The sequence below is a fragment of the Sorex araneus genome, chromosome 2 (genome assembly GCF_027595985.1).
Source record: "Sorex araneus isolate mSorAra2 chromosome 2, mSorAra2.pri, whole genome shotgun sequence".
NCBI classification, from domain to species: Eukaryota; Metazoa; Chordata; class Mammalia; order Eulipotyphla; family Soricidae; genus Sorex; species Sorex araneus.
In genome coordinates, this window is record NC_073303.1 from 246,357,384 (window position 1) to 246,378,284 (window position 20,901).

Here is a 20,901-nt window from a genome sequence, read left to right on the forward strand (position 1 = left end):
TATGGTTTGCAATACAGATCTGCAAGGAGAGGCCATCACGTATGGTCCTCTATCTACTTTCGGCACACATCTCCCATCCAGAGCAATCCCTCCAACCCTCATTGACTTAGTTATCCCTAATCTATTCCAACTGTCTTCCCCCCCAACTCATGAGGCAGGCTACCAACCATGGAGCAATATTCCTGGCCCTGTCTCTACTGTCCTTGGGTGTCAGCCTCACCCGAGTCACCTGAGTTCAATCCCTGGCATCCCATAGGGTCCCTTGTACACCACCAAGAGTAATTCTTGAGTGTAGAGCCAGAAATAACCCCTGAGTGTCTCTGAGTATGATCCATATAGCCAAAAAAAAAAAGTCAAGTTCAGTCCCAGGTGTCTTGAGCAACACTGGGTGTAGTCCTGGTGGCCCTAGTAATTTTGTGTAGCCCCCACACTCATGAATTAGAATCCATAACGTACTGTTTTTCTCAGGGGGCATATCTAGCGATGCTCAGAATTTGCTCCTGGCTCTCAGGTAATCAGCCTTGGCGGTGCTCGGGGAGCATATGGGATGGTGGGAATCTAATCTGGGTCAGTCTTGTATAAGGCAAATGCCCCACCCACTGTGCTATCGCTCCAGCCCCTTTCTCACTGTTACTAAGAGTTCAAGGAAGCAAACTTGGCACTTATGGGATCGGAAGGTGGGGAAATGTAAAAATAAGTATTTGAGTAAAATGCGTGGGATGGAGGAGGAAATGTAGTTGTCAATATTAACTTTGCAATCATTTCTAATGCTTTACTAAAATCAGGAGCTGAAATTAGACTGCTTTACTGAGAAGCTTCTGGAAGGCCTGCTTGATGTCCTTGTTTTTCAGGCTGTAGATGAAGGGATTGAGCATGGGGACAACAGTTGTGTACATCACTGAGGTCACTGCCCCCTTTCCGGGAGAATGGGAGATTATTGAACTGAGGTACACCCCAATGCCTGTTCCATAAAATAAGCAAACAACGGACAGGTGAGAGCCACAGGTGAGGAAGGCTTTGGACCTCCCCCCTGTGGATGAGACCTTCAAAACAGAGGACACGATTCTTGTGTAAGAGTAAAAAATTGCTGAGGCCGGTACACCACCAAAGATTGCAGTGATAAAATACATGAGTAGGTTATGGGTGGATGTATCTCCACAGGCAAGGCTGAGGAGTAGAGGGAAGTCACAGAAGAAGAGAGGAATTTCCACGTGGCTGCAAAAGGTGAGCTGTGGCACCGTCAAGTTGTGTAACTGTGAGTCCAACAGACTGATGCAAACAGACGCCATAGCTAGCAAGTTACAGAGGCGGGGGTTCATGATGACGGAGTAGTGCAGGGGGTGACAGATGGCCACAAAGCGATCATATGCCATCGCTGTGAGGAGCAAACTGTCCAAACAGCCAAAAAGAACACAAAGAGACACCTGTGCCTGGCAGCCGGCATGAGAGATGGCTCTGCTCTGAGTGTGAATGTCCCAAATCATCTTTGGCACCGTGGAGGAGATAAAGCCAATGTCAGCCATGGACAGGATGGAGAGGAAGAAGTACATGGGCGTGTGCAGATGGGGGTCAAAGCTGACAATCAGGATGATGAGCAGGTTCCCCGTGATGCCAACCAGGTACACGAATAGGAAAAGGCCAAAAAAGAGAGGCTGGACTTGAAGATCGTCTGAGAGCCCCAGGAGGAGAAATTCCACGGCTCAGGTGACATTTTGTGGGCTCACGGAGCAGAGACACCTTGGGGGAAAATAAGTGGGAGTGATTAGTAGACGTACAGATCCCTGGCACTGTGTGTATTTTGGATTTAAGCAATTCACCAATACAGTAATTACAGTTGAATCCCCCAGATGTTTAGCTCTCTTTCTTGGTTGTGACAGACTTTTTTTTTTTTGGATCACACCAGGCGATGCACCAGGGTCACTCCTGGCTCTGCACTCAGGAATTACTCCTAGCGGTGCTCAGGGATGCTGGGATTCGAACCCGGGTCAGCTGCGAGCAAGACAAACGTCCTACCCGCTGTGCTATCTCTCCAGCCCCATGACAGACTTTCTTCACACAGCAGGGTCCTGATTCACACAGGTCAAATCATTGTGTGTCTTAGATGCCTGAGTATAGTATTGGGGATTTATTTGACATGGTCCCGGTCTGGTTATTCATCTAGATCAAGACTGAAGTATTTTTTTTTTTTAATTTAAAATTTTATTGAATCACCATGAGATAGTTGCAAGCTTTCATGTTTGGGTTACAATCTCACAATGATCAAACACCCATCCCTCCACCAGTGCACATTCCCCACCACCAATATCCCAGGCATACCCCCCCATTTCCCACCCTCCCCCTGCCTCTATGGCAGACAATATTCCCCATACTCTCTCTACTTTGGGGCATTATGGCTTGCAACACAGACACTGAGAGGTCATCATGTTTGGTTCATTATCTACTTTCGGCACACATCTCCCGTCCCGAATGATTCCTCCAGCCATCATTTTCTTAGTGATCCCTTCTCTATTCCATCTGCCTTCTCCCCTTGGCTCATGAAGCAGTCTTCCAGCTATGGGGCAATCCCCCTGGCCCTTGTATCTACTGTCTTTGGGTGTCAGTCTCATGTGATGTTATTTCAAGACTGAAGTCTTAGAATGAAGCTGGAGCTCTTAGAATAAACACTAATACTGGTACCAGGGGAAATAACTTAATTCTTGTTGGTTTTGTGGATCAACCAGTTTGGTGCCCTGTGGATCCTCTGGGACAAGTGTGTGTTAATAACGGTCTGTTGGATTACTGGGTGTTCCCTCATGAAAGAGTGGTCATTAGGGAAGGGAAGGGGGGAGAATAAAGTGGGAATTAAGAAAGATGTACAAAGTGAACAAAGGAGGGGGGACTGGAGCTATAGCACAGCGGGGAGGGCGTTTGCCTTACACGCAGCCGACCTGGGTTCGAATCCCAGCATCCCATATGGTCCTCTGAGCACTGCTAGGAGTAATTCCTGAATGCAGAGCCAGGAGTAACTCCTGTGCATGGCCGGGTGTGACCCAAAAAGGCAAAAAGAAAAAAGCGAACAAAGGGAATGGAAGAGAGAAAGAGGGAAAGAGAGTGAGAGTGAGAAAGTGTGTCACCTGTGCCGGTCTGCATTACGGGGTCTGCTTCTGAGGTCCAATTCCAAAATATATTTCTATCATTTTTCTCCCTAGAATGTTCTAATTTTATTTGCATCCTCAACTACCTTAGTTATGATAACAGAAATGGTGAGACTAACTAGAAGATGTAGCATATATATATATATATATACATATATATATAAATATATATATAGGAGAGTCTCTTGCCCGCAGGCCTGGCTGTCTTCCCCAGGGACCCCTCAGAGGGGATGGGCTCCAGCTTCCTTCCCCACCCTGAGCAGAGCTCCTGACAGCCGAAGACCACTGGAACCTAGCTACAGCTATGCTGGAGGCCCCTCTCCACACGTTCGGACAGGCCTCACGCATGAAGGTACCGGCAGAGGAACCCAGGTGTGTGTAATCCCATCAATGGCCAACATCCAGCGAGAGACTTAAAAGCAAGCTCCCAGTAGCGCCTATCATGGGAGAAACTGGCAATCTTCTGAGAGTTTCCTCCTCACATGGAAAAGCCTTGCAAGCTTCCCATGGTGTATTCATATGCTAAATCCAGTAACAAGCTGGATCTCATTCCCCTGACGCTGAAAGAGCCCCCAGAGCGACATCATTGGGAGGGCTGAGTCGAGATAGCCTTCTAAGATCTCAAGGAAAGGACAAAATGAAAGGTTACTGAGCCCGACCAAGAAATCGGTGATTAACGGGATTTTCGTGATATATATATATATATATATATGTGTATATATATATATTGTTTTTTTTTGGTCACACCTGGCGATGCTCAGGGGTTACTCCTGGTTTGTACTCAGGAATCACTCCTGGTGGTGCTCGGGGGACCCTATGGGATGTTGGGAATCGAACCTGAGTTGGCCATACGCAAGACAAACACCCAACCCACTGTACTATCGCTCCAGCCACTGTAGCTTACTTTCAAATGCTTTATTCTAGATTTCCAGACTTTGAAGTGGAATTTCTGAGGGCTAGAGCGATAGTACAGTGGGGAGGGCGCTTGCCTTGTCCGCAACATATTCACAAACCTAATCTACTGCTGCTGCTCTTGCCTTTGCCCCAACAGCATTCCAGATTCAGAGCAGCACAGAAATAGCCAACACAAACAGCATTTGTGTCACACGGGAAAAGATTTTGGCCAAACCATCTTGAAGCACAGATGACCCACACCAGCTAAGCACTGCACTGTACACTGTACTGTCGTCCTGTTGTTCATTGATTTGCTTGAGCGGGCACCAGTAACCGCATCCATTGTGAGACTTGTTGTTGCTGTTTTTGGCATATTGAATACACCACAGGGAGCTTGCCAGGCTCTGCCGTGCAGGTGGGATACTCTCGATAGCTTGCCGGGCTCTCAAGGGGGGCGGAGGAATCGAGCCCTGGTCACCTGCAAGCAAGGCAAATGCCCTACCCACTGTGCTACACACCAGCTAAAAACCGTTATCACACAGTAGGTAACTAACACAAAATAATTTCTTTTCTTTTTTTTTTGGGTCACACCCGGCGATGCACAGGGGTCACTCCTGGCTCTGCACTCAGGAGTCACCCCTGGCGGTGTTCAGGGGACCATATGGGATGCTGGGAATTGAACCCGGGTGGGCCGGTTACAAGGCCCTACCCGCTGTGCTATTGCTCCAGCCCCAACACAAAATAATTTTATTGAAGTTCATGGGTAAGAAATATATGAACTGGTGCAATTCAGAGAGAATTTCCTTTAAGATTTATCCAGGGACAAAAATGTAAATACACAATAAAGGAAATAGAAAAGATAGGGAAGAAGACCCTTAATACTTAACTAGAGATAGACTAACTTCTTCCCTGGGAACTCCAAATCTACAGAAAGAATTTTTACAATGGAAAAAAATGATAAAATCTTCTTAAAAATGAAGGGCTAATATACACACTCACCTTTATCATTGGAACTGTTATTGGACTTTAATAGCCCATTGAAGCATCATTCTTAGCTGTCAAAAGATCACAATGGACAATGAGCACTCAGCTACCCCAAGTCTTGTACTGGGGGACAAAAACCTTCCTCTTCCCCATCTCCTGCTGTTTTCTTTATTTTGCAGAGCACTATTCTGCCATTTCTGATCACCCAATGTGTAAGCGTGGATAATATTCTGGTCACCCAATGTGTAAACCTTGTCTCCAAACCAATCAATAATGCCTCACTCACCTGCGTGTCCTGCCCTTTAGCTCAACACTGCCACAAACTCCCTGAAAAATTATCTCCCCAGACAAACACCCGATCTTTCTCGGTACTCTGTGCCAACCCCACTTCCAGATGCCAATTCCAGATACCAGCTTCCTGTGTTATCAACTGCTGTCGTCAGATTCAGCTGCAAATTGAAGCTTTACACAACCCCCCTCTCAGGGACACTAAATGTCCCTCTAGAAGGCTGGAGAGACAGGAGGATATTATTCAGACCGGTTTGCATTAGATGACATGTGAAAAATGGAGAAAATCAGGGCTGGAGAGAGAGTACAGTGGGTAGGGTGGTCGCCATGCATGTGGCCAACCGGGATCTGATCTCTGGAGTCCACATGGCCCTGAAAACTGTCAGGAGTGATTCTTGAGTGCAGAGCTGGGAGTAAGACCTGAGCAACACTCAATAGGGTTCAAAAACAAACCACAAAAAATTGGAGAGAATCACAGATACTTTTTTTTTTTTTTTGCATTTTGGGTCACATCCGGCGACGCACAAGGGTAGCTCCTGGCTCTGTATTCAGGAATCACTCCTGGAAGTGCTCGGGGAACCATATGGGATGCTGAAAATCAAAGCCGGGTCGGCCGTGTGCAAGGCAAACACCCAACCCGTTGTGCTATCACTCCAGCCCCAGGAGAGATACATTATGAGGAAGCCTGGGTGTTCTGTGAACTCATGGAAATTAATAAAAATTCAATAGTTTGTATTTTGATTTTCTTAGTGTGTGTTTCGACCACACCTGGTGGTACTCAGGACTTCCTCTTGGCTCCAAGCTCAGGGGTCACTCCTAGTGGGCTCAGGGGGCTTTTATGGGGTGCTGGGGATCAAACATGTGCAAGGCAAACACTCCACCCTCTGTCCTAGTGCTCTGGAACCTCAACAGAGTTTTTCGATAAAGATTTCGTGTTTGTGCTTACTCCAAGCCCAGCACCTTGCCAGCGCAGGGGACTGAAATACACGCCAGTCATTTAGTTTTCTTAGCAGTACATCCAGACGGACCCGAGTGACAGAAGGGAAAGCGGAGCTAGCAGGACACAACTCTGGGTGTCTGTTCAGTTCCAATTTTTACCTATTTTTAATTTTCAATTTTTTTTTGCTTTTTTGGTCACACCCGGAGATGTGCAGGGGTTACTCCTGGCTCATGCACTCAGGAATTACTCCTGGCGGAGCTCAGGGGATCATATGGATGCTGGGATTTGAACCTGGGTCGGCCGCGTGCAAGGCAAATGCCCTACCCGCTGTGCTATCACTCCAGCCCCTATTTTCAAACTTAGGATAAAGCAAAAATTCTAAATTGGGGGCTGGAGCGATAGTACAGCAAGGAGGGCGTTTGCCTTGCATACAGCCGATCCGGGTTCAAATCCCAGCATCCCATATGGTCCCCTGAGCACCACCAGGAGTAATTTCTGAGTGCAGAGCCAGGAGTAACCCCTGTGCATCGCCGGGTGTGACCCAAAAAGCAAAAATAAAAAAATTCTAAATGGTCCCATGTCAAGATTGGTCCTACAAAACATCAAAATGTAGACCGTCTCCCAAACCCACGTTAACTCAGTGAAAACACGTAATGCTCTGGTTTGTCCCCAACTTGTCAAATGAGCAAATGGAAATGACAATGCTGTCTGCTGTGAGGGCGAAACAGACGCCAGGACAGGCTGCAGCTAGCAGGAAGTCTCAGCGAGGCCTCAATTTCTGTCTCCCCGAAGCAGGACTTGCAGTTTCTGGTAAACTCCCAGTTGAGTCATTTGCCAAGATAAGGAGCTGGGCAGTGGGGTCTGGCCAGTCGTGAGGGGTCACTGTCCCCTCCTTAGACACTATTTCTGTTACTGGAAACGATTGTCTAATTGCTGATTGCTGGTGCAATAGGGCCGATGCTAAAAATAGACCAGTACTAAATCGCTTCTTAACAGTGAGCCCTATATAAACCGCTTGTTGTCCGGCGTCGGGGTCCTCGTCAGGGCTTCACTGTGTTGGATGCGACTTGGAGGAGACTCGAGCTAGCAATGAAGTTCCTTTGCTTTTGCATGATCTGATCTCTCCACTACTGGGGATCTGAAACTCGGGCACAACACACCATCTCCTGAGCCATGACGCAGATGAGCATTTAAAACCAACGCCAGCCCGTCTACTGGGAGGGCTGGGAGTGATAACACAGTGGAGAGGGCACCAGCCTTGCACATGGCCAACTTGGGTTCAATCACTGGCGTCCCATAGGATCTCCTAAGACCTGCCATGAGTTTTCTGCACGCAGAGTTGGGAAGTAAGTCCTGAGCACCATACCACACTAAACCAAATCAAACCAAACCAAACCAAACCAAACCAAACCAAACCAAACCAAACCAAACCAAACCAAACCAAACCAAACCAAACCAAACCAAACCAAAATGACTGTCATGAGGGTCTTAACGGGAGTCTTTGTGATATTATTGGCACTTTCCCCCATTACTAGGATGCGTATCACCAATTCCATGAACACTTGTGGGTGATCAGGGAAGATCTGCCTCCATGTCCCACTTGTCTGGGTGAGGAGTCATGAGTCAGGACCAGCCTCCCCTCCCCTTCCCCTTCCCCCTCACCACTCACTGGCCTCTGCTGGGTCTCTGCTGGCTCATGCTTGGAGCTGGGGCCCCCGGCTCTCTCCTCCCTTGTGAGTGATGGGAGCTGAGACTCCGTGCTTGGGACGGGGAGGAAGGCGAAGTCAGGCACCTGCACAGGTGATGGTGATGGTGAACAGGGACTCAGGTAGGAGCCTCACTGAGAAAAACGCTGCAGGCTGTGGGGCTGAGTCCTTATTTCTCCTGCATGGCCCTGAGGGATTGACACACAGGAGGAATAGTGAGAAGCCCTGTTTCTTGTTAGCCCAATCTCTGAGGGCCTCCTAATAGGAACAGAGGAAGAAAGTATGGAAATTAAACACAACTAGAAGGCATGGAAGAAGGCTCTCATTTTTTTTTAACTTTTTAATGGAATCACTGTGAGATAGACCCTTACAATGCTGTTCATAATTGGATTTCAGTCATACAGTGTTCCAACACCCATCCCTCCACCAGTGTGCATTTCCCAGCACCAGTGTCCCCAGGTCCCCCCAAACCCCCACTCCCCACCCCCCCAATGCCTTTATGGCAGGTGCTTTTCTTCTCTTTCTCTCTCTCTTCTTTATCTCTCTCTCTCTCTCTCTCTCTCTCTCCTTTTGTGCATCATGGTTTGCAATATAGATACTGAAAGATTATCAAGAATATCCCTTACCTACTTTTAACCTTCAGATCTTGGTGGACCTTTTTTTTTCTCAGAGAGAATTCACCTGTACCCTTGGCTTCTGGGGTCCAATTCCAATATATATTTCTATGATTTTTCTCCCCTGGAATGTTCTAATTTTATTTGCATCCTCTACTACCTCAGTTATGATAACAGAAATGGTGAGACCAACTATAAGATGTAGTTTACTTTCAAATGATTTATTCTAATTTAATTATTTTAATTAATTTAATTTAATTTCTGAGGTCTGGAGTGATAGTACAGTAGGGAGGACGCTTGCCTTGTCCTCAGCTGATCTGAGTTTGATCCCTGGCATCCCATAGGGTCCCCTGAGCACCACCAGGAGTAATAGGAATTATCCTGAGTGCAGACCCAAGGAGTAACCTCTGAGCATTGCCAGATGTGGCCCCAAAACAGAAACAAAATTTTGAGATTCTGGCTTATGGACTTTGACATATTTTTGTTTGTCTAAAAATCTCTTTTTAAATCTGATAATCAAATTCAATATTCTTCGTTCGGTGTTCTCTCCATTTAGCACTTTTTCTTTTTTTTATTTAAATTTTATTGAATCACTATGTGGAGGGTTACATAGTTCTCAGGATTATATCAGTTATACAATACTCAAATGCCCTTCCCTTCACCAGTGCCCATATTCCATCACCAACCACCCCATTATACCTCCCGCCCCCTCCCGCCCCCCTGTCCCCGCCCTTGTAAGTGATAAGTTTCACTTCGTTTACGCTTTATCTTGGTTACATTCCATGCTTCAACACATAACTCACTATTGTTGCTAGGGTTTCCCCCCAAAAAAGAAAAGACAGTCCTACTGTCAAGGAAGCATTTGATAGTTCTCCATTGCTGAGAATGTAGAGATATTAAGTCCCGCTGTTTGTTACATAACTTTTCTATTTTTTCCCCCCCTCGTCCCGTGCCACCGAGTTCACGCCTGTTTAGTAATTACCACGCTGCCTGACAAAGGGAAAAAAAACCGAAAAAGATGGTTATTTCCTGTCATCAGCCGGCGTGGGGCTCTGGCTTAGTTGATAGTCTGGTAGAATGTCTGCAAGCAGTTTCTGGAACCAAAAGTAATACGCTGGTATTGGCCCCGGCTCGAGATTCCACCAGCGTCCCGCTGTTCCAAGTACATAATAATTTATTTCCTTGTATCCCATTCCCACGCCACCAGGTCCGTGTCAGCTTAATGGACATCATACTATGGTTAATGCCACGCAGTGTTTCTTCCCGAGAAAGAAGGATATTTCTTCTCAGCCGGCGTGGGGATATGGCTTAGTTCAGTCTATAGAGATGGCTACCACTTTGATTGCCTTCAATATTTCAGCAAAAGACTTACTATTCTTGTTAGGATTTCCCACCAAAGTCCGACCCTTTAAAAAGGGACCATTTCATATTGGTGATGATTAAATGACATTAAGTCGCGCGGCCATGGCAGCGGCCTCGCGGCTTTGAATTTCTGTATAAAGTCCAGGGAAAGTACAGCCAGAAATTACACGTCACTACAAACTTTAACCCTATTATGGTCCCCCCAAAGTCCAACCCATTACAAAGGAACCATTTCATATTGCTGATGATTAGATGACATTAGGTTGCGCAGCCATGGCAGCGGACTCGCGGCTTTGGGTTTCTATATAAAGTCCAGGGAAAATTCTGCCTAAAATTCTATCGCTACAATCTTTTATCCTTCAACAAAAAACTCAGTACTATTGTTTGGAGTTTCCCCCCACGGTAAGCCCTGCTAAAAAGGAACATTTACACGTTGCTGACAATCAAGAGATATTAGGTCGCTCGGCTGCGATAGCAGCCGTGCGGTTTTGGATTTCTATATGAAGTCCAGGGAAAATTCTTTTGGTAATTGCATCACTCGCTGGCAGCGCCTGGGCCAGTAGCTCCGAGCACACAGTTTGGAGGCATTTTGGGGGCGCTGCTCCTGTCCAAAGTGGTTCAGTTGCCTCCGGGATCGATCTCGCGCGGCGGCAGAAAACCATTTAGCACTTTTTCTTGCATTAAACCACTCCCCTCTGGTCTCTCTCTCTCTTTTTTTTTAATTGAATCACCATGTGGAAAGTTACAAAGCTTTCAGGCTTAAGTCTCAGTTACACAATGCTCGAACACCCATCCCGTCATCAGTGCACATATTCCACCACCAAGAACCACAGTAAACCTCCCCCTACCCCCCCAGTCCCGCTGCCTCCCACCCCACCTGTGTAGCTGATAAATTTCACTTTACTTTCTCTTTACCCTCCGGTCTCCAATTTTTTTTTTTTTTTTGCTTTTTTTGGGTCACACCTGGCGATGCACAAGGGTCACTCCTGGCTCTGCACTCAGGAATTACCCCTGGCGGTGCTCAGGGGACCATATGGGATGCTGGGAATCGAACCCGGGTCGGCCGCGTGCAAGGCAAACGCCCTACCCGCTGTGCTATCACTCCAGCCCCCCGGTCTCCAATTTTTAAAAAATATTTATTTTTAATAAAATCACCGCAAGATACAAAGTTATAAAGTTGTTTCTAATTGAGATCTACTCATACAATGTTCAGGCACCCATTCCTTCACCAGAGTCCCCAGTTCCCCTACCTCCCTGCCCATTCTCCTCCTCCTCCTCCTCTTCCTCCTCCTCCTCCTCCTCCTCCTCCTCCTCTATCAATATCCTTTGGGGCATTATGGCTGGTGATACATATCCGTTTACCTACTTTCAGCACTCAGTTCTTGTATAGTGATCACTTCCAACTATTATTGTCATACTGGTCCCTTCTCCATACTAACTGCCCTGTGCCACCCTCTCCCCCACACTTATGGCAAGTTCCCAATTATGGAACAGTCCTCCTGGACTGTCTTTTTTAAAAAAATTTAAAATTTTCTCTCTCTCTCTTTTATTTTTTGGTTACACCCAGTGATGAACAGGGGTTATGCCTGGCTCATGCACTCAGGGATTGCTCCTGGCGCATACACTCAGGAATTACTCCTGGAGGTGCTCAGGGGAGCATATGTGATGCTGGGAATCTAACCCAGGTCGGCCGCATGCAAGGCAAATGCCCTATCCACTGTGCTATCGCTCCAGCCCCTGGTCCCTGTTGTTTCTGTCCTTGGATATTAATAGACATGTTTCTCTTCTGCATTGCCCACGAAGTCATCTTTATTTATTTATTTAAATTAATAGGATGAATTTATTTGTCACATTGAGACTGCTGCCCAGTTATTTCCTTTTGTTGGTCTTTCTCCAGCTAGACCAGGAGAGATTATGGGTCCTATGTTCTCCATGGCAGCAAATTTAGTTTATTTTTTAAATTTATTTATTAGTGAGTCACAGTGAGGGTACAGTTACAGACTTATACATTTTCGTGCTCATGTTTCCTCATACAAAGTTCGAGAACACATCCCTTCACCAGTGCCCATCTCTACCACAAATATACCCAGCATCCCTCCCACCCCCCCAATCCCATCTCCCCACACCACCCTGCCACTGTGGCAGGGTATTCCCTTTTGTTCTCTCTCTCTAATTAGGTGTTGTGGTTTGCAATAAAGGTGTTGAGAGGCCATTGTGTTCAGTCTATAGTCTACATTCAGCACGCTCCATGAAGTCATCTTTAGAGAAGATGGGACTGAGAGACAGTTCAAAGGGCATCAGCTCCTGCTTTGCCCTCAAGAGCCCCAGGTTTAATTCCACCCCCCTATAGTTCCACAGGAACCATTTGTTGTAACCCCAGAGAATAGTCAAGGCAAACAGAACCCAGAAACTCCCTATGTGAAGCTAAGAATGAAGATCTGGGGGCTGTGGATGGAGTTTGGCAGCAGAGTATTTGCTTTCATGTGTGAAGCCCTGGGTCGGTTCCTGGGATGCAAAAAGAAAAAGAAAAAAATTGAAATACATTATCTGCCACCACAGAGATAGCCTTAGATGAAATCAAAGCCGAGGTTTCTTGAACACGAAAGTGGTAACAAAAATGTGCACTCGGATATTGATATTTCTTTTTCTTTGTTTTTGTCAGTCACGCCCAGGGGGACCATATGGGATGCTGGGAATCGAGCCCATCATATTTATATTTCTTAAAAGGCGATTTTGGGCCCAAAGCCGGAATGGTCCATGGTTGGATGCTTGCTACAAGAGGTGGTGGAAGAGGGCAGTTAGGATGGAGAAGGGACCACTACGACAATGATAGTTGGAAATGATCACTCTGAACAAGAACTGAGTGCTGAAAGGAGGTAAAGGGACAAACATAATAATATTTTTTCTTTTGATTTTTTTTTGGTCACACCCAGCAATACTCCGGGATTACTCCTGGCTCTGTCCTCAGGATTACTCCTGGTGGTGATTGGGGGACCATATGGGATGCCACGGATTGAACCCGGGTCGGCTGCGTGCAAGTAAAACACCCTACCTGTTGTGCTATCACTCCGGCCCAAACATGATAATCTTTTAGCACCTGTATTGCTAACCAGAATGCCCAAAAATAGGGGGAGATAGGCAGTGGGCTGGGACTGGGGGGGGGCGGGAAATGCTTGTCGTGGATGCAGGCTTCGGGGAGGGAAAATGGGGACATTGGTGGAGGGAACTGTACAGTAGTGAAGGAAAGGGTGATGGAACACAGTATGACTGAAACCCACTTATGAACAACTTGGTAACTGTGTATCTCATGGGGATTCAGTTAATTAAAAGAAGGGAGGCAAGTCTGCTTTCCTACGTGATTTCTGGGTCATAGGTGACAGATACATAACATTATAGGGGTAATGTGTTATGAGGGGTTATTGGGGTTATATGATTCTAGAACATTCATATTCTTACACAAGAAGAGACAAAATAAGCTTCCCCCTCGCCAGTTTCCAGACAGGTAAACTAAGTGATATGAGAACCTGTTACAAAATGGTGTCAACAGGGCATCCAATTTGCTGATATATGATGGTTGATATTATAACAGCTTTTTTTTTCTTTTTGGGTCACACCCATCAATGCTCAGGAGTTAATCCTGGCTATGCACTCAGGAGTCACTCCTGGCAGTGTTTGGGGGACCATACAGGACGCTGGGAATCGAACCCAGGTCAGCACATGCAAGGCAAATGCCTACCCACTGTACTATCGCTCCAACTCGATAACAACGTTTTTTATTCTATGATAAAGGTAACATAAAGTTTAAGATTGTGTTGTTCTATTGAGAAGCTTCTGGAAGGCCCTCTTGATGTCTTTGTTTCTCAGGCTGTAGATGAAGGGGTTTAGCATGGGGACCACCATTGAATACACTACAGAGGTCACTACCCCCTTCCTGGGAGAATGGGAGACAGCTGAGGTGAGGTACACCCCAATGCCTGTCCCATAAAATAAACAAACAACGGACAGGTGAGAGCCACAGGTGGAGAAGGCTTTGGACCTACCACCTGTGGATGAGACTCTCAAAACAGAGGACACGATTCTGGAATAAGAGTACAGGATCCCTGAGACTGGCGCCCCACCAAAGATCGCACTGAAAAAATACATTAATAGGTTATCAGTGAACGTGTCCCCACAGGACAGCCTGAGAAGTTGAGGGGGGTAACAGAAGAAATGAGGAATTTCCACGTGGGTGCAAAAGGTAAGCTGTGACATCATCAGACAATGTGCCTGGGAGTCCAGCAGGCTCATAAAAGCAGATGCCAGGAGCAGCCAGCTGCAGAGGCGGGGGTTCATGATGATGGGGTAGTGCAGGGGGTGGCAGATGGCCACAAAGCGATCATATGCCATCACGGTTAAAATGGCACTGTCCATACAGCCAAAAAGATTAAACAAGGACAATTGCACCAGGCAGCCGGTATGGGAGATGGTCCTGCTCTGAGTGTGGATGTCCCAAATCATTTTTGGTATCGTGGTGGAGGTGAAGCCAATGTCCGCTGTGGACAGGATGGAGAGGAAGAAGTACATGGGCGTGTGCAGGTGGGAGCTTGAGCAGACGGCCAGGATGATGAGCAGGTTCCCGGTGATGGTGACCAGGTACATGGACAGGAACAAACCGAAAAGGAGGGGCTGTATTCGGGGATCATCGGAGAGGCCCAGGAGGAGGAATTCTACGGTGCTTGTGACATTGTGTGGGTCCACGGGGCAGAGACACCTTTGGGGAAAATCAATGAGCGTGACTAACAGACATGCACCCACCCTTCTCATCCCTCCCTTTTTTCTATGGCAGATAGTTTTCTTCTTGCACTCTCTCGACTTTTGGGCATTATGGTTTGCAATATAGATACTGAGAGGCCATCATGTTTGGTCCTTTATCTACTTTCAGCACACATCTGCCATCCCAAGCGATCATACAACCCTCATTGACATAGTGATCCCTTCTCTATTCCTGTTGCCTTCTCCCCCGGCTCATAAGACAGGCTTCCAACCATGGAGAGATTTTCCTGGTCCTTGTCTCTACTGTCCTTAGATGTTAGTCTCATATTAAGGTAGCATCAGTTCTGGGCAGGAGTGACAGTAGAGAGGGGAGGGCATTTGCCTTGCACTCGGCTGACTCAGATTCCATTCCCAGCATCCTATATGGTCCCTCAAGCACTGCCAGGATTAATTTCTGAGTGTAAAGCCAAGAGTGACCCTGTGTATCTCCGGATGTGACCCCCCCAAACAAAAGAAGTTCTGACTTCAACAGCAGGACATGAAGCAGATTCATGCAACACTCAAGGTCAGGGGGAAGAGCTTACACCTTGGGTGATAAGGTATGCCAAAAAATGTGAAAATCAAAGCAACATGAAGGTAGGAACTTCCTGTCAGTGCCAAATGTTATCATTTTAATTTATGACTCAAGGTCATAAATACTCAAGGTGAGTATTCAGTGTCCACCATTGAGTTTTTGAGAACTTTTCGTGCTAATGTAGTTGGAAATATAAGGGTGACAGTTCCAACTGGGAAGAGAAGTTATGTATTCTTTCCCTCTAATTTTGGTTTAGGAACATTCGGTTATTTTTTTTAATTCTTTTATTAATTCACCATGTGGAAAGTTATAAAGCGTTCAGGTTAAAGTCTCAGTTATACAATGCTCAAACACCCATCCCTTCTCGGTTATCTTTTAATCTACAAATTCTTTCTCTAAATTGGATTCAAGCAGGATGTTTGATCAGGATATTTTTTTTTCTTTTTGTTTCACATTGGGGAATGCACAGGGTCACTCATGACCCTGCACTCAGGAATTACTCCTGGAAGTGCTCGGAGGACCATATGGGATGCTGGGAATTGAACTGGGTCAGCAGCGTGCAAGGCAAATGCCCTACCCACTGTGCTATCACTCCAGCCCAGAACTGATGGTATCTTTTTTTTTTAATTTTAATTGAATCACCGTGAGATAGTTACATGTTTGGGTTACAATCTCACAATGATCAGACACCCATCCCTCCACCTGTGCACATACCCCACCACCAATATCCCGGGCATACCCCCCCTTTCTCACCCTCCCCCTGCCTCTATGGCAGACAATATTCCCCGTACTCTCTATCTACTTTTGGGCATTTGGCTGGCAACACAGACACTGAGAGGTCATCATGTTTGGTCCATTATCTACTTTCAGCATGCATCACCCATCCCAACTGGTTCCTCCAGCCATCATTTTTTTAGTGATCCCTTTTCTATTCCATCTGCCTTCTCCCCTTGGCTCATGAATCAGTCTTCCAGCTATGGGGCAGTCCCCCTGGCCCTTGTATTCACTGTTCTTGAGTGTCAGCCTCACGTGATGTTATTCTATACTTCAGAAATGAGTGCAGTCCCTCTATGTATGTCCTCTCTTTTTGACTCATTTCACTTAGCGTGATACTCTCCATGTCTATCCATTTATAGGCGAATTTCATGACTTCATCTCTCCTAACAGCTGAGTAGTATTCCATTGTGTAGATGTACCAAGGTTTCTTTAACCTAACTGATTCTACCTTAACATGAGCCTAACAACTAAAGACAGTAGAGAGAAGGACCAGGAAAATTGCTTTACGGTTGGAAGCCTGTCTTATGAGCCGGAGGAGAAGGCAGCTGGGGTAGAGAAGGGATCACTATGTCAACGAGGGTTGGAGGGATCACTTGGGATGGGAGATGTGTGCTGAGAGTTGATAAAGGATCAAACATGATGGCCTCTCAGTATCTGCATTACAAACTATAATATCCACAAGTAGAGAGAGAGAGCAAGAGGGAACTTATCTGCCATTGAGGAAGGGGGAGGGTTGGGATTGGGTGAGGGAGGGATACTGGAGACATTGGTGGTAGGAAATGTGCACTGGTTGAGGGAAGGTGTTCTATCATTGTATGACTGAATCTCAAACATGAAAATTTTGTAACTGTAACTCACAGTGATTCAATTAAAAAAAAAAGAGAGAGGGGCTGGACCAATAGCATAGCGGGTAGGGCACTTGGCTTGCACGTGGGTGACACAGGTTCGATTCCCAGCATTCCATTAGGTCCTCCGAGCACCACCAGTGGTAATTTCTGAGTGCAGAGCCAAGAGTTACCCCTGTGCATCCCCGAGTGTGACCCAAAAAGCAAAAAAAAAAAAAACACAAAACAAACCAAACTGATGCTACTGGCTCATCAGTCAGAGTCACACCCCCAGAAGAAGCCCCATCCTCTCCCAGGGCTTTGTGCCCACCCTATTCCCAGACATCAATTCCAGTGAACATTCCCTATTACCAACAACTTCTATCATCTTTGGCTACAGGTTTTTCTACAAAACACCTCCATGGGGGCTAAATGAAACTCAGTCCCGGGAGAGGACTTGAGAAGAAAGGAGAAAATGTGCCTCATGACTTCAGACATAAAGGCTGGGAAAAAGTAATCAGGAACAAAGCCTTCTGCAATACGCAGAAGACGGTACGGCTAAGTGAGCTTCTGCGAGCTCATGAATGAAAATTGATCATTGTGCTCCACAGTTACTGACATAGCGTTTTTGTGTTAGTTCTCCAAGAGATGGCACCATCTTGCAGGTGCAGGGGATCAGCAATGAATGTCAGTCCCCACTAATCCACCTCCCTCCACCCCAGTACCAACCCCGGAGAATCCCGAGGAGAGAAAGGGGAGGTGGACTTGGCCCAACACAGCTCCGGTGTTCTGTTCAGGCTCAAAGCTGACTCCACCTAACTTTTCTACCCCCTATTTAAGAGATGGTGTTTGGGTAAATTTTTTTGCCCCCAGCCATACCCTGCAATACTCAGAGGTTACTACTGACTCTCTATAGTCAGGAATTACTCCTAGTGGTGCTAGGGAGAGTATGGGATGCCAAGGATCAAACCTGGGTTGGCTGTGTGCAAGGTAAATGCCCTATATGCCTGTACTATCGCTCCTGCCCCACATTTTGGTGACTTTCTACCGTTTGGGTCATTTGATGATTTTCATGAAAGAGCAGTCATTGTGGAAATGAGGGATGGGAATAAGGAAGGGAGAATTCTTTTTTTTTTTTTTGGCTTTTTGGGTCACACCCAGCGATGCACAGGGCTTTCTCCTGGCTCATGCACTTAGGAATTACTCCTGGAAGTGCTTGGGGGACCACATGGGATGCTGGGAATCGTACCCGGGTCAGCCACGTGCAAGGCAAACACCCTACCCGATGTGCTATTGCTCTAGCCCCAGGAGAATTTGTTTTTAAAACAGAAATAGGTAGACACTTGTGATCTTTTGTTCTCTCCATTGATAGTAATATGCCGTTCTTTGCCAGTGTCAGATGGTGAAAAGTAAAATGAGAATGTCACTGACACAGATCGTGGTGATTATGCAAAAGAAATATGCAAAACTCCAAGCACATTCCCCAAAGACTGTCCCAAGAAAACCGTCAGTAAAATCTATGATTGTCGCTGTCCTGCTCACAGACATGATGAGCATCACCTGATTCATGCATGTTTTGGTGTTTTTGGGCAAGAGAGTGAGAGATTCAGTCATCAGGCAAGGCCAGTGGGAGATGGTGGGAGAGCAGGATTCTTCACGAGAGATCTGAGACCCCCCACAGAAAAGCAAACACAAGCTCTGTGTGTGTGCACAGAAACAATGCACATGGCACCCCCATGTCTGTCTCCATGTCCCACCTGTCCGGGTGAGGAGACAAGAGTCAGGACCGTCCTTCCCACCCGGCACCCCCCTCCCCACTCACTGGTCTCTGCTGTGTCCCTGCTGGCTCATACTTGGAGCTGGGCCCCCCGGCTCTCTCCTCCCTCGTGAGTGATGGGAGCTGAGACTCCGTGCTGGGGACGGGGAGGAAGGCGAAGTCAGGCATGAACCCACACAGGTGATGGCGGTGAAAGAGGATGCAGGTAGGAGCCTCACTGAGAAATACCCTCTGGACCGAGGGACTGAGTCCTTATTACTCTTCTTCTGAGGTCTTGGGGGATCAACACACAGGGTGAATAGTGAGAGCCCGTGTTCCTTGTTATCCCAGTCCCTGAGGGCCTGGTGAGGAAAGGGGGAATTGAATGTAATTAGACCGTGTAGACCTCTTCCATCCTAAAGAAAGGTCACCTGTGCACTCTAATTCTGATCCTAAAGATTCTGTCATTAATGTCAACTTGGAGTTATGACTTTTGATCGTTGACGTCTTAAGTAATTATGCAAATCTTGCAAAAGGATGCATCCCTCTGGAAATATCCAAAACAATCTCAATTTTCTCAAGCATGTTTCTCTTTTGATCCATTTATTATCATATTTGAGGTTTGTCTATTTGAATGACAGTTCAATTAGAATCATTTTTCTTCTGATTCATATATATTATATGTAAAATACTACGTCCTATTTATCCACTTGTGGTGGATACTTTTTTTAAGCAAACCTATATATCTCCCCATAAAGCTGTCCTTGAGATGTTTGCTGAACTTCTGTGTCTTCAAAATTTGGCGGTAGATACTATTTGAAGACATTTTCTCCTCATCTCCTCCCCATCCCCCCTTCAAAGGTTCGGCTTCTTGTTAACCATATACAAGACAGGATAAATCTACAAAATATTGTGATTACAGGCCAGGGAACCAGGAGAGATTTAATTAATTAATTCAGAGACCACCAGGATGCAATGCTCTCTGGCACCTTCACCACCATGCACAAGGACCAACACTGTCCTTATGTTGGTGTGAGTTCACCTCTTCTGCTCCCAAATTTCTTGGTAATTCAAGTCTGAGGGTTTGGTCGTCACTTAGTTCTAAGAAGGAATGAGGGAGAGTGGGAAGGGACTCAAAGGGCTGGGCTTATGCTTTGCATGCAGGAATCCCGAGTGCAGTCCCAGGGTTCTGGATCAGTAGTACAGTGGGAAGGGTGTTTGCCTTGCACATGGCTGACCTGAGTTCAATCCCCGGCATCCCATAGGGTCCCCTGTACACCACCAAGAGTAATGCTCAGGGGTTACTCCTGGCTCATGCACTCAGGAATTACTCCTGGCGGTGCTCAGGGGACCATATGGGATCCCGGGAATTGAACCCGGGTCAGCTACGTGCAAGGTAAATGCCCTACCCGCTGTGTTATCGCTCCAGCCCTATGATCACATAATTATTCACATTATTCATATAATCCAAGTAGAAACCAGAGATGACATTGTATAATAGAATAATTGTGTGTGGCATAGTAATTATAGATGGCTGTTGACTCGCATGTATTACATATGATGATTACATAATGCATCTCACATAATCATACTTTATATAGGTCATAAAAATTGCTAAGGATAGCACTGTAGCACTGTTATCCCGTTGCTCATCGATTTGCTCGAGCGGGCACCAATAATATCTCCATTGTGAGACTTATTACTGTTCTTGGCATATCGAATATGCCATGGTTAGCTTGCCAGGCTCTGTCTTGCGGGTGGGATACTCTCGGTAGATGAAAGCATAATACACATGGCAGAATTCCCATTTATAATTCCATGTGATTACTGATATATTCCATGGGTATGTCATTTATATAATTCTAGATATAAACATGATATGAACAGTATATAAATATATGATTACAGATATGCATTATATAATAACTATATTATATATTATATAATTATAGGACTGGAGCTATAGCACAGTGGATAGGGCATTTGCCTTGCATGCGTCCCACCCGGCTTCGATTCCTCCGTCTCTCTCAGAGAGCCCAGCAAGCTACCGAGAGTATCCCACCCGCACGGCAGAGCCTGCTCACAATCTACCTGTGGCGTATTTGATCTGCCAAAAACAGTAACAACAAGTCTCACAATGGAGACGTTACTGGTACACGCTCGAGCAAATCGATGAACAATGGATGACAGTGCTACAGTGCTATATATAATTATGGAGTATAAATTTCAGATTATTACAATAGTAACTTACATAGATTATAACATTCTGTCAATTTTTTTTATTGTTCATTATCTT

At 46.1% G+C, this 20,901-nt stretch overlaps 1 protein-coding gene and 1 pseudogene across 1 annotated transcript; both read right to left on the reverse strand.

The window, feature by feature from the left end:
- Positions 1 to 794: 794 nt before the first annotated feature.
- Positions 795 to 3,176, reverse strand: LOC101544018 (putative gustatory receptor clone PTE01; annotated as a pseudogene).
- A 10,547-nt stretch (positions 3,177 to 13,723) lies between these two features.
- Positions 13,724 to 14,725, reverse strand: LOC101544277 (olfactory receptor 18-like). Its single transcript, XM_004615017.3, has one exon. The coding sequence runs from the start codon at positions 14,723 to 14,725 to the stop codon at positions 13,724 to 13,726; it is 1,002 nt and encodes a 333-aa protein (XP_004615074.3).
- Between the last annotated feature and the right edge of the window lie 6,176 nt (positions 14,726 to 20,901).

Excerpts from the sequence above, each read along its gene's own strand:
- LOC101544277 (XM_004615017.3), bottom strand. The coding sequence starts at position 14,725 with ATGAGAAGGGTGGGTGCATGTCTGTTAGTCACGCTCATTGATTTTCCC.